The 18,406-nt window shown below is 39.9% G+C and overlaps 1 protein-coding gene across 7 annotated transcripts in view; it reads left to right on the top strand.

The window, feature by feature from the left end:
* Positions 1-18,406, top strand: part of SYNE1 (spectrin repeat containing nuclear envelope protein 1) — a 423,352-nt gene that overhangs the window by 289,601 nt on the left and 115,345 nt on the right. For 5 of the 7 annotated variants that reach the window (XM_085888569.1, XM_085888563.1, XM_085888565.1 and 2 more), the window contains 9 exons: positions 7,896-8,060; positions 11,978-12,088; positions 12,575-12,690; positions 13,787-13,958; positions 14,422-14,541; positions 16,333-16,488; positions 16,593-16,802; positions 16,990-17,091; positions 17,291-17,410. In XM_085888569.1, coding sequence (XP_085744695.1) covers positions 7,896-8,060; positions 11,978-12,088; positions 12,575-12,690; positions 13,787-13,958; positions 14,422-14,541; positions 16,333-16,488; positions 16,593-16,802; positions 16,990-17,091; positions 17,291-17,410 — 1,272 coding nt within the window. The remainder of the gene's footprint in view (positions 1-7,895; positions 8,061-11,977; positions 12,089-12,574; positions 12,691-13,786; positions 13,959-14,421; positions 14,542-16,332; positions 16,489-16,592; positions 16,803-16,989; positions 17,092-17,290; positions 17,411-18,406) is intronic. The other 2 variants (XM_085888567.1, XM_085888566.1) reach the window with 2 other exon arrangements.

The raw sequence follows: 18,406 nt of genomic DNA, 5'->3' as shown, positions 1-18,406 counted from the left end.
CTGATTCATGAATTCCATCTTTGCTTGATCACATTCCAACTCTCCAATGAACCCCCACCTATGCCCCGAGGATTGTGTTTTTCATTTGGTACAATAGCCGGCTCTCACACATAGTGTCCAGCCAACGCCCGACTTCATCCTTCACCCCACAATCATCATGAATGTTCGCATACGCGCAAGTCGTCACATTTCTAAGTCGTCACTTTTTTCTCGGTCCTGATGGTGATGACTTACGCCTAGTCTACTGTATATATATCGGGTGATACCCTGCAATGCGCGGCCCCTCTTTTTGTGATCTCGCTTTAGTGTGAACTAAATATTCCATTTTTAATTATTTAAAAAGTAAAAAATTTAATCCATCAAGTGAATCAAAAGTTACAAGTTTAAACACACCTTCTTGACCGAAAACGCAACCACAAGTGTTGACATCACTGGCCACCAATCAAAGCACATCTCTGAGCACATCTTCTCTCAACCAATCAGCACACTTGTTGCCGGCTTCCTGCTCTGTGCACTGCCATATTGGTAATTGTGCTGAAAGCCTTGGTATGCCGAAAGTGTCAAGAAAAGCATTGGTCTGGAGCTGAAATTTAAAGTTTTAAGGCATATGGAGTCGGGTGTTGGTGCCACCGCTGTTGGGTCTGAATTTGGTTTCTGTGAGTCATCTGTAAGAGCAATTGTAAAGAACAAAGGAAAAAAAATTAAAGCACCTAGTCATTCCATGATTCCCAAAGTTGCTACAAAATAACGACATCTCCGAGCAGTTTAAGGGAGAACATGGAAAAACGTTTATCCTCCTGGAATCTGCCTTGAAGCTAGGCAGTCATTGTGGCTAAAGCGCTGAGTTTATATGATGAAGTAAAAGAGCAGGAAGGTGAGGGATCGAGCATGGAGACGTTTACAGCCAGTCGTGGGTGGTTCAAAAAATTTAAGCAACACAATAATTTGGATAACATTTGCATAACTGGCGAAGCTGCTGGTGTTAATGAGCAGGCAGCAGCTAAATTCCCATCTTCGTTCAAAGACCTTACGGAAGTTTACCCTCCCCATCTAGTTTTAATGTGGATGAAACCAGGCTTTGTTGGAAGAGAATGCCGCCCCATATGTTCATTTAAAGGAAGAGCAGCATGCCTCTGGCTTCAAGGTAGTAAAAGACTGCCTGACACTCCTCTTTAGTGGCAATGCTACATGAGACTTGAAGTTAAAACTCCTTCTCTTGTACCTATGAGTCTGCGGAGCAAAGGCAGTTGGTGGGCAAAACTAGCTCCAAGACATAAATGTACAAAATTTTCTGTTTTTTTTGTATTACTAATTACTAATATTTATTCGTTTAATAGTGTTCATAATGATTTCAGGTTATTACAGTTAATATATATCATTATTATGTCCCTGGAGGTAGTGTGTCCAATCCATGTATCTTCTCATTAACACAATGCGATTTGCGCCCCATTCTGTGCGAAATTGCTATTGCGTGAATCTCTCAGTAGCCTGTCCTTCATGCAAATCAGGGTATTCCTGAATATATACTCGGCTAGGACGATTCTTAAAATTTGAGAATCGATTCCGATTTTGAACTGCTGTCACAATTCCAATTCTTCACCAAAATTTATCAATTCATCCTCGTCACACACCCAACCTGCTCAACTAGTTTTATCTATTACTTTTTCAGATATTCTGCAGACAGACAAGCAGGGGTGAAAATATAACCTCCATCCATCTTTAGTGGCAGAGGGAATAAAGAGAAATAACTTGAGCGTAAATTTTTTGTTCATGAGTAAATAAAATCAGTGGCATGATTTATTATATTATATTATATAATATAAATCATGCCAATGAAATAAAGTTGCTTCACAATTAATCCAAACCTCGAGGAAAATTGTAAATTTTCAACTACATTAAAAAAAAATTGAAACTGGTTTCCCGGGCGGTGAAAAAGGCAACAGACCGCTCCTCAATTGCACCGAACCTTTTTTTCATTTGCTGAAAATAAATATGCCATGATATCTTTGCTGTTCAGAAATATGATGATTTTGGAATTTCACAATACTGTACTCTATACAATGGGCTAATGCTGTCTGTCAGATCTCCCAGAAGGAGAAGTCTGGCACACATGCACACAGTTCATGAGTACGTGTCTGCTCATTTTCTTCACAACTTGAACAAACTAGGTCCAGAAAAACGGACTTGTCTTTGTCTGTTTTGCGAAGAATGACAGGAGAAGCTTTTGATATAATTTTCTGCACCACTGAATGGATTATCCATGGATGAAGTGATATGAGGTATCATGGGAATTGACTCCAGAGTATTGGAACCATTACAGGCGGGTAATTGGCTCCGTAGAATTTAGGCTTTCATTTGCGTTTCTGATGGAGAGAATCGAATCCAGCCGGGTAATTGATTCTTTCACCAATGCCTAATATATACCTAGGTACACTGGTGACGGGGTGCCAAGGTACTCTGATACAAGTGGGCAGATGAATGGAATTTCTCTTTGCAAGGAAACAATTTATACTTCATATATATATATATATATATATATATATATATATATATATATATATATATATATATATATATATATATATATATATATATATATACTGTATATCTACACCATCTTCTGGAAATCCACAACTGAGTAAGAATGACATTATCAATAATAAATATTGTTGATGAAATGGATATGTCAACAAAGAAGTCGATGGCATCATTTATTGATTAACCAAAGTACGTATGTTTTCCATAAATTTAATTGAAGCAAAACCTTTTGTAAAAATTTGAGACTAAGGAAGATTAATATAGTTTGTTTAATATTACTCAAGAATATGTAAGTATGATAGTGATGAGAAGCTTTAACCGAGATTGGTACAGTGTTGAGTTTCATTCAAAGCTACGTCTATTGATGAAATGATTGAAATATTATTTACATTATGGGCATTTATAACTCAAATTAATTTGTTTGTTTTTTTTTGCAGCTCATATTGATTAAAAAATTACACTTAAAATCTCCCAATTCAAATGATACGATTTATAAATGTAAGGAACAGAGTAAAAAAATATCACCAAATACAAATCACTCACTTGTCTATCTTCTCTCGTAATGTTTTTATGCCTCCTCTGACGAAGTCGCCAGAGGCATTAAGTTTCCAGGTTGTCCGTCTGGCTGTCCATCTGTCCGTCCATCTGCGCTTCTGTGATAGGTTTTCGTTGCCATGATAACTTAGGAACGACTAAAGGGATCTAGGTCAAACTCGGGACAAGTATGTATGATGATGTAAAGATAAACGTATTAGTTTATGGGGTCAAGAGGTCAAAGGTCTCAGCAGTTAAAAATTCTGTTACCACGTTAACTTGTGAACCATTTATGGGATTTTGACCAAATTTGGTCGAAGTATTTATTATAATGCAAACAACAACAACAACAGGCATCTTTAAGGCCATTTTCCCTGCTGGAGCAGGGCTTAGCCTTGTGGACCCCATGACAATCTTCTCCATCATGGTTCCCTTTTTGAGGCAATGTTATATGGCCGGATGCCCTTCCTGACGCCAACCCTTTTAGTCGCCTCTTACGACATGCAGGGATACGGTGGACCTATTCTAGACCGGGGCACACACCAGGAGTCATGTATATTTAGTGCATTTACAAAGCAATCTTTACCAACTTGACGATATTATGATGGAAAGATGAACTGATTAGATTTTGGCATTAAGAAGACAAAAGTCAGGGGTCTTGTCAGGAAAAAATTTGATACTTGAGAACAACCAAAGGGATTTGAATCAAAATTGGTACAAGTATGTATAATGATGTAATAATGTGAGCAGAGGCATATCAGTCGACGTCACGATGTTGAAGTGTGTCCTTCGAGTTCAAAATGAGAGTTTCCATCTGTAAGTGCTTTCACCTCTAATCTTAAATTGAGGTTTCTTCGAATTGTTTTCTTATTCAAATTTTGCAAGTTCTTCTGAAGGTTTCTATTTTGTTGAAGAATTGATGGTGGTGTTGTTATATTTATCTCAAATACCTTTTCTTTTCCTCAACAAGAGAAGGAAGAGGAGATTGGGACCATAATCTGTGCAGAGCATTGGTGCTGCTTAAGCAGTCTCCTTGGCTATTGGGCACAACCCTGGACAGGTTGCCACTCCGACATAGTATACCAGCATGCTGGCACTCATTTTGCTGACCTCAGAAGGATGACAGGCCGAGTTAACCCCACCTGGTATTAATTCAACAGCTAAGTGGGATTTGAACTCGGCAGCCTAGGATCCAAAGCCTGTCACCCTAACCATTAAGCCAACACCAGGCATCTACAAGAGTGAGGCTCCTAAAAGAGCAAGGTTAATTGCTCGTGGTGTAGTGGGGCAACAATTTGACACAACCAACAAGGGAATAATGCATAGGAAAGGAAAATACAGAGAGAAGTATAGGAAACACTGAAACCAGCAGATATGGGGGTTGGGTTAGCAATGGTTAATGGGGGTGATAAAGATCATGGGTCAGTTTGGGGGATGACAAGGGATAGTGGTGCAATACCTGCTTGAAGCCCTATAGGGAAGAGTAGGAAAGATTGGCTTTTGGAAGGTGGTTCCGAAGACAGGAGAAGCTGGGAATATATGAGTAGACATGTACACTCAGCCTGGATTTTGTAAGTTTATCCAGGAGGGTGTTACTGGAAGAACACATTCTGGAGTTGCTGGGGAGGGTCAGATGACAAAGAGAGCAAAGGGAGCAATATTGAAGAAGAGGTGGTAAAAAAAACAAACCAGGACATAATCAACCTGCCTGTGATGTGAATGCAACAGACCTTATGCTTCGTCCTCATCGTGGCGATTCTAAAAATGTTCATAACTTTAAATTCCAGAGAATTCAGGAGAGACAGATGTGATGATGGGGCACCAGCCATAGTGGAGAGCAGTATTTACACTCCACTGAGCAATGCACAAAGGCTTTCTATAAACTGAGTCATTCTGATTTTCCAAGTAAAGTCTTGGATCAACAGAGAATGCCATGTTAGCGGCTGGCGTTGGAGGCCATCTTTGCTGCATGGTTAGCCCAGGAGAGATCATGGCTGATGGTGAGGCCTAGAAGTTCAAGAGACTGAATCTCTTCCCATGACTGACCATGGAAATAGACAAGTGGGTTAGTTTGACGATCTTTCTAGAGTGACAGGGTGAGACATCGAGATTTTCCATGATTGAAGAACATGTTCCATTTATCAGACCAGCCTCTAATCAATTGTACATCAGCGTAGAGTGATGCAGATGCAATCTTCGTAGCAGTGGGATGGGGGTACTGTATGGCACCATGTGGAGTCATTTGCACAAATAGAGAGGCTTTTCCAGAACATTGGAGAGGTCATGAATGTATATGTGGAACAAGACTTGGCCCAAAATACTGCCTTGGGGGAAATTCAGTCTCCATTGGGATGGGAGGATTCAATTGCTAGCAACATGTTGACTGCATGAGTTGAGGAAGTCATAAATCCAGAAATGATGGTGGACTTTAAATGCACAGGCGAGATCCTGTTGTTGCAATGCTAAAACCCAGCCAGCTGGCATTGAGACGGGTGAAATTGCCACAGATGAGAAACAGAGAGTTGGGATGGATGGTTACAAAGTGAACCATATTCGAGGAAATATGAAGTCATCTTCATTGGGTGGACAGCAGACAAACTTTAGCTGGTTATGGAGAGGTATACACAGCCAGAGGTATTTCAAAGGGCCTGGAAGGGTGAGTGTGGGCAATTGACAATGGGCAATAGAGTTATTTATATAAATGATGACACCACCTCTGGAGCAGGGGATGGGCCTGGCAAAGCAGGATATAGAATACCAGGAAGAGGCAGAGGAATCGGGAACATCCTTTGAAATAAATGTTTATGTTAAACATACAATGTGTGTTTGGAGCTGCAGTGGTAAATTGAATGGGGATATCAGGAAGATTTGGAGCAGTGACCTCAAATATGGGTGGACCATACTGTGAGGGAGAGTGGGAGGAGATGAGGAGTGGGTGGTTATTGAGGTTGGGCACGTGGTGGTTGTGGGTGCATGCTTTACGTGGTGAGGAGCATGGTTTGGAACAGCAGGCATGCATGTGGGTCGAGGTTAGGGCGGTGGGACCTTATACAATATAAAGCCATTTCTTACATCACAAAGTCGTAAATTTATTGTAAATCCATTCCTTCAAAGCACAATTAAAACCCTCAATGACAACAGCTTTCCTTCATTATAAGTACTGCATAATTCAACATTTATCTTCAAGAAAATTCATAAATGGGAATTTCTAAAATTCTTCCCCTTCATTGGTCAATTTAAAGTTTCTCAGGTTTCCTTTTGCTTTTTTATTTAAAAAAAACAAAATCTGTTTCAAGTCAGCCACAAGACTGACTCTCATTTTCGTTTTCAAAGGAACATCTCATGCATATCTTTACCTTAAATCAATTGTAATGAAATGATACCTGTAGCCTGTCTGTTTTTATTTTTATTTTTTTGGTATATGTAGTCGAGGCTCGTGGAAGAGCTTGTGTTAGTACATTGAATGGATAAAGATGTAACAGGACAAAAGGAACGAGAGAGAGAGAGAGAGAGAGAGAGAGAGAGAGAGAGAGAGAGAGACAGAGAGAGAGAGAGAGAGAGAGAGAGAGAGAGAGACAGACAGACAGACAGACAGACAGACAGACAGCAGAGTTGAAGGCCAAAATAGAGGTAGCTGGGGCAAACAATGGGGTGGGAGGCATGGGGAGAAGGAGAGGATGCATGAGGTGAACATTATGGATACAGAAGGAAACTGGAAATTTGGGAAGAGGAGAGCTTTAGGTGGGGTGAGGGGGTTGGGTGGGGTGGGGGAGGAGTTAATGAGGGTAGAAAATATCATGGTTTCGGATTGGGGACGATCTGAGATTGTCATGAACAGTTGTGTTGAAGACCTGGAGGAAAGATTATATTTATGTATGATTGAAGAGAATGTGGAAGTTGGTTCTCCAGGTGGGAAAAAAACAGGATCAATTGAGTGTAGTTGAGCAGTGATCTTGGATTTAGGTAGTTTCATCAGAAGGGAGTTGATGGTGGACCATGTGTGCCCTGTAGGAATCTGGGGGGGGGGTGCTTACAAAGCATGGAAAGAGCAGAGGGTGCAAGACCAGAAAAGAGGTGGTAGAAGACAGAGAGACCACCAAGCTGTCTGTGATGACAAAGTAATGGGCCCATAGACTGAGCTTCATCGTGGGAGATTCCAATAATCTTGAAAACCTTGGTTTCCATGGCGTCAGTCTGAGCAATATTTGAGGTAAAGGTGTCAACCCAGAGGGGGGAGCAGTACTCCATCGAGCTGTGGATGACAGCTTTGTAGATGGATGGGAGTTCAGGTGTGCCAAGGAAGGATTTTTGTACAGTAGCTGGCTTTAGAGGCCAACTTTGAAATGTGGTTTGCCCAAGAAAGATCATGGCTGATAGTGAGACCCAGGTGTTTGAATGACTTTAATACCTACAATAAACCTACCGAACTTGTCTTTCAATTTTGGGGTCCAGAAGAGTGATAAATTGTAACCATTTTTCATCATGTTTATGTTTTCTCTTTTAAAATCTAGCATCATACTCTTTCACCTTTCATACAAACTTCCTCAACCTGTTTCCACCTGAGCATTTGCGTGATGATGTTGCAAGCTGGGGTCAGAGGTTCAAACCATACATACTGTGTTGGTTTGTCCATTGTCTTCAAACCTCCTTGTAATTCGTATAAAAATTACACACATCTTCCAATGCCCTTGTCCTTCCTGCATGTGATGTATGTAATCAGGTCCTCCTTTAGCCTTAGATCACTGTAAAAACAATTGAAATGGCATGTCATTACCTGGAATGTGTGCCTCACCAACAACTTTAACTTTATCTGGAATATGCAGGTAATAACAAGCTTCAGGGAAGATCCAGCAGTTCAGAAATGGAGTGGAGAAGAGAGGTCTGCCTTGCTGTATGCCCAACCAGAATTGGCAAAGTTCACCGTCCAGACATATGAGGTTTCACAACCAGACTCTGCAGTCTTGGAATCACAGCAAACATTGTATCAGGTGAGGATGTGCATGGGTAATATTAGTCTGGTAACATACCAGACTCGGTGACATTGTGGTTACAGCATTCACTCTGAGTCTTGTCAGTCAGCGATTCCATTCTTATCTTGGCCATGTCATTCCACTGTGGCATAAAGGATGACAAAATGGTACATGCTGCTATCTTAACTCGATGCTCAGCGTTTAGAAGATAGAGCATGGATAAACCTTGTGGGTTGGCATCCATCTGGGGTGGGGGAGGTGAGGGAGATTTATCCGTAATTGCCCCGCTGAATGTGGAAAGAAAAGTGGCATCACAATATGGCATCACTAGTATCCAGAGTGACCCAATAAGTTACATCATTTCCTCCAACATCTGTGGCTGTGTTTGATGTTTAAATAGTTTGAGTCCATTATTGTCTAATATGTCTGTCTATATATGTATGTGTGTGATTTTATAACACCTTTTCCATATGCTATCTGTTCATTAAAAATATTTAAAACTGTCCAAATTTCCAAAAAACCTCACAGTGCTTTTGATGAATGCTAAATTGTTTGGTGTTTTGTTTTAAAGAAGATTCACATGTCGCAATCTTGAAGACAAGGAGAAAATATATTTGATTACTAACAGATCCCAAAGGAATGCTAATAAAGTAAATGAAATAGCTCTGTTGAATATCAAGCAATGTTCATAAAATATGTAGCAGCAGTGAGATGATATTTAAGTTCTGATTGACCTGTTTCACGCATCCATTTAAGAGCATAGCTCACTAAACTGGGATCTCAGGTTTAAATCCTGAGCAATATTTTCGTTTGTCCATTTGTAGCTCTTCCACGATAGTGGGGCAGATAGCAGCAATTTTTGAGAGGAGTCGTGCAAATGATGATACAAGCATCAAATTTGGCACATTTTTTTCTCCAGGGGATTCTAATCAAATCTGCCTGATTGGTCATTTGAAAATCCAAATTTTGAAAAATTTGAAGAAAAAAAAAAAACTTCAAAAAAGTCAAGATCATGAATCAATGTTGGATGCTGGCTGAGATTGGTGAATGTTTCAGAAACATCATCAAAGACGTTCCAAGTCTGCCATGCAGTTTTCTTCCCTTTACCGCGGAAGGCAGACACGACGTCACATCCAGTGAACGCATGGAAGTATTGCATCCCTCTAGCTTTCTCAGGCCCTATTGCAGAAACTACCTCATGGACTGGAATCCATCGCGCCTTGGCTCCTTGGCCAAAGGCAATCCACATGTTCTCAAGACCTAGTTCCTGTAAGGATGGCAGTACAGATATTGCTATGACGAGTACGTCCGTGTCATTAGCCTTAATGATAATGGACTTGCCATCATCCGTCGTTGCATCCCTGGCGTGTACAAATATTCGAGTGTCAGCTTCTTCATGACAACATGGAGACACAGCATCCAGTGACTTCCTTGTGTTGCTAATGGCATCTTCTACTTTTGTGACAATGACTGTGCTTGTCGTCTGTGCTTCACACATCTTTTCTGCAAGGAAGTGAAACAGCTCAGTCTTGTTGCTGTCATCTCGAAGAAAGCTTCTCCAGTTACCTTGGGTCTTACTGGTTCCTGTCACTCTTCTTCTGATTCATTGCCCCCTTTTCGACCTTGCCTCGGACTTCAGACTTGACTTCTTGTACACATCAAACACTACGTCCACCCTCTCGTACCTGGCACCATAGGATTCCACCTTTGGGATGATGTCTTCTTTAGCATAGTCATCAAATATCTTTGAAGTGCGTGGAGGTAGGGCATTGATAAGTGCTGAGCCATCAATGATGACTGCATCTCCCCTTGGTTCTCTGTCTGGGATGTTCACTTGCGCTTCAAGAATTTCAGCCAGCTGTGACTTCAAAAATTTTTGAAGTTTTTTTTTTTTCCAAATTTTTCAAAATTTGGATTTTCAAATGGCCAATCAGGCAGATTTGATCAGAAAGCCCTGCAGAACAGAAATGCCAAATTTGATGCTTGTATCATAATTTGCACGATTTTTCTACTATCTACTACACGACGAGCCTCAAGTATGTGTACAAAAAATCCATATCACACAAAAATAAGGATGTTAATGTCTCCTCATGTCCTTATCTGATGTGATTTATTCACTAACTCTGAGATGAGGCTTAGATATATATATATATATATATATATATATATATATATATATATATATATATATATATATATATATATATATATATATATATATATATATATTTTAGACACAGAAGACACAGCAGAAAGCTCAGTCTGTCGAATGCTTCATCGAGACAAGGTCCAACATGCAAGTTGAGTTCAATTACTGGAAACGAATGAAAGGAATCCGCCATCGTTGACTAGTATCAGAGAATGGTACAAGTGGTTTTAGGACACTGGAAGTTGTCAGAAACAGAAAAGTACCATTTGACCAAGCACAAACACAGCAGACGTTGAACGAGTGCATGAATCATTTCAACAACGTCCCAGAAAATCGATTCCACCCACATCCAGATTACTGGGACTACCAACCACCACTTTACATGTGATTTTGCATAAAAGACTGGTGCTTTATGCTTATAAAGTGCGGATTCTCAAGGAACTCAAACCAAATGACAGACCTGGACACAAGGCATTTGCCTTGGAAATGCTCAGTTGCAAAGAGGATGAGGAGGATGACCTGAAAATGATCATGTTCCCAGATTAAGCTTGCTTTCATGTATCAGGGAAGGTTAACCAGCACAATGTCAGGATCTGGGGCTCTGAAAACCCCCACGTGGTCAATGAACACATTCACAACAGTCCAATGGTCAATGTGTGGTGTGGCCTTCTCCATGACCACTTGGTGGGTCTGTTTTTCTTTGCGGAGGACACAGTGACCTCAACAATTTACATGAACATGTTGGAAGGATTCGCCTTCCCACAGATTGAAGACCTGCAACCTGATATCATTTTCAACAGGATGGTGCTCCCCCTCATTGGGCCTTAGTTGGTCGAGCCATCCTGAATGAAAAATTTCCAGGTCACTGGATTGGCCGAGACAGACCAACCACCTGGCCCCCACGATCACCAGACATAACCCCCCCCCGAATTTTTTTCAGTGAGGGTTTATCAAATATATTGTCTGCAACACCAAGGTGGCAAACCTGCAGAATCTTCATTCTCGGATCACAGCTGTGTACGCACTGGTGGACGCAAACATGCTGAGCTGAACATGGCAAGAACTTGTGTACCACCTCGATGTCCTATGCACGACAAACTGAGCATACATTGAAGTGTATTGATGATGTGCACAAAACGTTATGACTTTCTGTATCATATAAGCCAAAGGGTATCGTTGTATAATTTGTGGTTCTAAATATATTAACAACCAAAGTTGTCTGGGTCTTTTTGGAACACCCTGTACTTCTTCAACAGCCCCAATTTTACACATCTTATTGTGGGGTTAGCCGGGGAATGTTTCTCGCCCAAGTGGGTAATATTAGTATGGTAAACTACCAGACTGGGTAACATTGTGGTTACAGCATTCACTCTGAGTCTGGTCAATCAGCGGTTCAATTATTATCTTGGCCATGTCATTCCAAAGACATTATAAAATTGTATGTGCTGCTATCTCTCACGATCTGGCTGGCCAGGCCAGATGTTTGGCTGAATGTGGCAGGAATTTGCAAAATAAACAGTGGGATCTTTAATGTCCACCAACAATCAGTGCTGGAGGACAGTTCCTCTGTTTTCACATCCTTCTGATGGATGGTGCACACACTGATGCTTTTCACTGTATGTGAAGCACCAGCATGAAGTTTTACAGCTGGGTAGAGAAGCCCATTCTAAGTATCTCAAAGGCAAGTGCTCATCCCTCAAAGCTTTTCTGCTAAACCCAGTTGTAATTCTGGACACTCTCTCGTTTCTTACGATTTGTGGTATATTTTATTGTGTACCCATTCCAGGAAGCCTCCAAGGAAGACACCAATGACTTGCATATTACTCCAAGTCCAGACATTAAGGAATGGGTGGCCACAGCCAAAACTCATCGGGACAACAATCACCAGCAGCAAAAGGTGTTTTTTAAGCTCTTCACTGGGAATCTTAACACCACTAAGGCCTTCCCTCATAAAATCTTTCCAGTTTCTGACCTCCACTAATATTTTCACTCAAATAAAAAAGCTGGAAATTGTTTCCCAAAATGTTTCATCGATACCATTTCATTCAACTACATCGAATGTCTGCAATAGTTGTGCAGGCTGTTGCAGATGCAACATTAGATGGAAACTGAGCTGAGTAGATTAAAACTTTGATGATGGCTCAGCTGATGAAACCAGCCAGACAGTGCTTAGGTATATAAGAATTTACCAAATTAAAACTTCTAAAAACAACATATGAATTCATCTTGGCTGACCTTATTACCTGGCCAGGAATGGGAAACACCATTTGGGTGTCATAATGCGATATGCAAAATGACAGGTGCCTTTTTAAAATCTGAAGTTGTACCTTTTATCGGATTTGGTGAAGTTTCTTCGTGATTGAGCACATCATAATTCTGGCAGGAGTTGGAGCAGGAGCTCGCTGAGCAGAAGAACTTGTTGAAATGTGTCGCAAGTCGTGGTGAACGTCTGCTCTCACAAAACTCAGAAAATGGTGTCGACCAAAGTGACATGAGAAGGTGATGTTGCAAACATTCGTTTTCCATTATATCACGCGCATGCACAGAACATATGCAACCACATACGTAGTTTTGATCCTACTATTAATTTGCAATTGCTCACTCTGTTCCGGCTGCTTTCAGGTTGTTTACACTAATTTCAGTCATGTGGAGAGAAAGAAAACAACATTCGATGAGTGGCAATGGCATCAATAAACAACACAATGACAACAAACAGAGTTGAATGTGTCAGTGTGTATGGGAAGGTCAGGGCAGGGTATGAGAACTGAGGGTGGATCCACACCATTTTACACCATCTTCCAGATAATCGGTCACATTTCCCAGGGCAAAGCCTAACAACATGATTTTAATTTATAACTGTAAATGCTCAATTTTCGGAGCAATTACTTATTGAAACCATGTTGTAAAACAGTACTGAAAAAGAGTGAGAATACACAATGCGGACCCAGAATCCCACCTATTACGGCCCGACGAGTGTGAAAGCACTCGCTCGTCCCTCCCAGCCATCGGTCAGAGTGTTCCGATTGCATGTTTTTTTAAATTCCATTCAATCGTGATATTAAATGTTTTTTATTTAAGAAGGAGTGTCCTGGAAGGAATTTATCTTGTTTGGTTAAAGATATCCAATGACCATGTATTTCAACTTTATTTCACAGCCTGTTCAGGATTGATAAGTTTCTGATGAAAACTTTCCTATTGCTCAGGGACTCGTATTACATTTTTACTCCATGCTTGCGAAAAAGTGGGGGTAAGCAATTGGTTCACTTTGTCTGTCTGTCTACAAATGCCTCTAAATCCGTCCAAATTGTGCATGTGCAGAGAGGAGAGCGCTTGGCCAGCTTAGAAATGTGGCTCTCCCAGGAAAGATCATGGCAGATAGTGAGACCCAGAAGCTTGAATGAAAGGACTTCTTCAAGAGGATTGTTGAGAAAGTAGTCTTGATATTGTTTTATAGCAGTTTGTAAGATACTTTCCCAGCTTCTGTTTCTGCAGTGTTCTTGATGTTGCCGTGCATATTTTAATTTTTCCTCCACAAAATTGTAAAGTGCTTTGATTCGTTTTTTTTCTATTCTTTCCATCTTTGTGCTGTTTTCAGTGAGATCAGTGGGAAAATGTTGCATCGCAGGGACTCACTCACTGATGATATCTCAAAGGAGCCAGAGGAGGGGTTCAGGCAAATGAAGAGGAAGTGGGAGATTCTCAAACACGAGTTGGTCAACAAGCAGATGATTCTGCAGGAAGCTCTGAAGGAGAACTCTTCATTGATGGTAATACTTGTGCACTTTAATTATGGTCATCTACATTATACATAATGTAAAGCATCAGTATTGCTGCACCCCCCAATTCCCCCATACCCTTTATTTGTTGTAAGCTTCATTCATCCTTGTTCACTTCCCTTCCCTTACCACTAAGCTCTCCCATAAATTGTCTTTTTTTTCTTCTTCTTCTGCTTCCTTTTCAGCTGTCCTATTCACTCTTTTCCTTCACTCCCCTTATTACTATCTTTTCTCTCTCCTCTCCCCTCCCCATCCATCTCATAAATATTCTGTATGATGGCTCCTTTCGATACTACTGTACATGTGAAGTTTTCTCGAGGCTGACAATAAAGAAATAGTACTTGTTTAAATTTAAGGAAAGATTTTAGGAGGTTTTGTAACATTGGAGCAAATAGATAATAGACAGGAGAAGTTTAGAGAGTCAAAATACCACGTTTTTTGTCCTTTACTCCAGACATATGTGAGGCCCACACAAGATGTGGATGAGACAGACATCACAGAACCCTCTCGTGACATCATACTATCCTTCACTGGCTTGGAGAACATCTTCGATATTTCCATTTCCAACCTACAGGTGTGAATTACGATTCTTTTGTCTTTTCTGAGGCTGTTTCATTGTCTTTAAGAAATTGCTCCAGGGCCATAACAAACACTGTTCTTCTATCTCCAAATTCAATGTAAAGATTACCAGCACATAACGCGTCTTTATGGACGTGTTAATTCTCCCATTTCTATGATGTCTATCGTGTATTTCGTAATAACTTGTAATACCAGCTCCCACTACTTACACACATATGAAATTTTTTTTTGTGGCAAGTCAATCTTGAGTACGTACATCATACCCAGCATCTCTGCTTTGTTGTGGTCTCTTATAATGTTGGTAATAAAACATGCTTGGCGTTTGGGAGTCAGAACTTTTTTTTTTAATGGACAAAAACCATCCCATGCACATCGTAAGGTCAACCATCGGTTTTCAACTCATTTCGACCATCGGTTCAGGAGACTACTCACACCAGACAGCACAATACAATACACATTCACATCGAGAATCACAGTCCTCCCTGTACAAGCGTACACTTCGAGAATATTATGTACTAGTTGAACCCATATAGTATGATTTCTTATCGGTTGTGTTTAATTTTTCTGGAGTGTTCAAATGTTTACATTTTCTAAAATATAAACCAAGGAGGTGAACCCATCACATGTACAAATGTTCTCGTACTCACATTGGATAGCTTTGATGTCAAGTTCTAAGTCATGCACAAGATGCATTAAGATTGATTAGTTATTGCTCTTCAATTAGCCTCGATGGATGCGTTGTAAAAATATTGTTAAGTTATGAGTCTTAAGGGTAGGATTTTCAAGCACCTATTAATTATTATTGCCTCCACCACCGAAGGTGGACGGAGGTTATGTTGTCATCCCTGTGTCTGTCTGTCTGTCTGTCTATGAGAAGTGTATTTCTAAACGTTGTGGATGGATTTGGATGAAACTTGGTGATATGTTGGGTGTACGTCAAGGACAAATTGATTCAGTTTTGGTGAAGATCCTGATCCGGATCAGGTTCATTTTGTGTTGGTTTTGAAAATCCAGATGCATTTTATCTTTAATCCATGTCGTCACTACTTTTGAGACTGATGGCCAATGAGAAGAAAAAGTTTCATAACAGGTTCAGATATCTTGGTGCAATTTGTCACCTTTCTTCTTTATTTGCTGTGTTTAGTTCTTTGTTAAAAAAAAAAATTCCGGTTCCACTCATCTCGTTTTTTGGATTTGGAATCTTCAGCTACATATTAATGATGAATTCAAATTGAGAAACAAAACTGCTCTAATAAAACTATGTGGTTGTGGCTGTTTTTTCTTTTAACCAGTGTAATGTTATAAGGATAATGTTATTTTTTTATGCAGAAATATGGAGGGTGTTATCACCCACTCTCCTCGAAAGTCCCAACAGTGGATCTATATCTGGTTTGATTCATTTTAGCTTGGCAGTGGTACATCTGCACCGTGCTGTTTGACACTTCTCTCAGTTTGACACTCATTTGGGAAACCAAGGAAGCATTGAATGTTTTTATTGTCTTGTATAACTGATTTGTGTGTTCTTGACATGGATATGAATACATGTGATTGATTGATCAATTTGCTGAGCACATGTGTAATCAATATCAATTGAGAAACAACAGGTTTCATTATATGCTATCAAGGTTTGAGTCCATGAGTCGTATTATGTTTCTCTACCCAACACTCTCTTGTTTCTTGAGAACTTAAAGAAATGTGCTCTGAACTGATATCTTGATTTGAGTCAAATAACTCTGATATTTTGTAACAATGTACCTGTACACTGTTTTTCCCTGAAATGTTTCAGCAGAACCTTACACCAGAGCAGAGTTTGGACCTTGAACAAAAGATGCACAAACACATCAAGCAGAAGACATTCTGGATGGACATTATGGAGGCAAAAACAATGGGAAGTGCAGCTGTATCTCCAAAACAAATTGATGCCCAACTGATCATGCAGGAAGTGAGGAGCAAACACAAGGGGAAATGAAAATAATGCTCATGCAGTTAAAAGTTAAAAGTAACTAACAAATGCTCTTCATACTCTTGTTGAATCATTTCCTGCAGATTTTACTCAAGGATATTGCCAAGATGTCTCATGAGGTAAATGAGAAGAAGAATCGTTTTTGTGAAGCATATCTGAAGGATACAGGGAATGGGCAGCTCATCATAGACACACTTGACAGGCTATGGCAGAGACTGCAGACCGTGGACAAAGCAGTGAGACATCAAATGAACAGGCTTCGAAACAGAGTGTCTGAAGTCACAGAATACCAAGTATGATGACATTTCATAAATCTTTACTTTCTTATACATCCTAATATCACCCTTTTTTTGTCCTTCATCTTGCGTCATGTGAAATATTTAATTCATCTTTAAAGATTATATTTGACATTTTCCTCTCTCAAACATACAAAGCTCCTTGTATTGCATTTGCCGTTTTTTGTTTTTCTTTTTCATTCAGACTCAGCTCAGCATTTTGCACAATTCTCTTGCAAATCACAAACAGCTTGTCCTGGATACACTATCAGATGAACCAAACAAGAAAGCTTGGGAACAGCTTCAAGTGAGTATAAACCTATACGTGGCATGATATGTCTCCCTTTCTACAATTCTTCATGCGTCCAGGTTGTTTTGATGACCTTTCTTTAAAGTACACACATATTTCAACTTTGTCATGACGTTATGACAGATATTTGCCAGTGTTGCAATGGTTAGATGATTGCTTAACTTATCGAATCAACGCTTGGATTGCTTGGCTGCAGGACTTGGAAAATTTGGCATCGAAGCTCCGCTGGTTTGAAATGCAAATCTCTATGATCAGAGTGCGTCAGCAAAAGCTGTACGAGGAGCCAGCAAATGTGCAAGATATGCACAACTTGCAGGTGAGTTGAAACACAAGATTTTGTCGAATCCATCGAGTACAACAAATACTTTGAGGTTCTCGGCTGAACATGAAGGTTCAATTGTGTGCATTCAGTCGTCCATTGATTATTATTATCCCAGTTGCCAATATGCTTCGAAGCATGTTTTCTTTGATTAGCCTGTCCGCCCGCACAGTGGGAGATGGGGTTTTGCAATTGTGTGTTTGTGCATGCGTCTGTCTATCCAAGCCACAACTTTTTACCATAAGAGCTTTTGTCATCAAATTTTCAACAAACCTTTATTATGAGAATAGGGAAAAAATATTTAATAATTGGGTCAAATTTTTAAAGGCCAGTCAGAGTAACTATAAATAGCAGCTCTTATTATTTCGGCCGCAGCTATTGACACCGCGGGGTTTTCTTTTTTCGCCTTGGAGACCAGTTATGGGAATGTGGTTGCTCGGGGGAAAAGCTGATTACATGGAGGCCCATCCCTGTAAACTGTTCATTTCTCAGCAGGGAAAATGATCAAAAGTGTTCAGGGCTTCTTCGGTAACCACAGAGTGAAAACGGTAATGGTACATAACGATAGAGCAAGATGGCCAGTTTTTTTTAAAATCGTTTCCACATTTCTTTATTTATTTACCATTGAGCTTCAGTATGTCTATGCAGGCAATAACATTTTTGCTATTTGAGGTTTTGTCATCAAATCTTCAACAAACCTTTATTATGAGAATATGGAGAATGCATATTAATAAAATCTACAAATCTGTTGTTTTCGTCAAGTTTAGTTTGAGTAAAAAGCAAACGCGGATGAGCTTTGCATTTTGAGATACTTTCTAGTTTTGTTTTGTTTTTGGGCAAACCCCAAGAAAAAAATATTAAATTCAAATCACATTTTGACTTTTGATATCAACAAAGAATCATACTTTGCAATTGGTGAAATTGCATGATGAGATAACTTAAGTGTTGATTTTAAATTATTTTGCTAAATATATAATGGCTAAAGGCACAACT

Source organism: Eptatretus burgeri, chromosome 7 (assembly GCF_056783735.1).
Source record: "Eptatretus burgeri isolate ZD-2024b chromosome 7, Ebu_testis_v1, whole genome shotgun sequence".
Taxonomy (NCBI): domain Eukaryota; kingdom Metazoa; phylum Chordata; class Myxini; order Myxiniformes; family Myxinidae; genus Eptatretus; species Eptatretus burgeri.
Note: the sequence above shows the minus strand (reverse complement) of the source record. Positions and strands in the feature narration are given on the sequence as shown.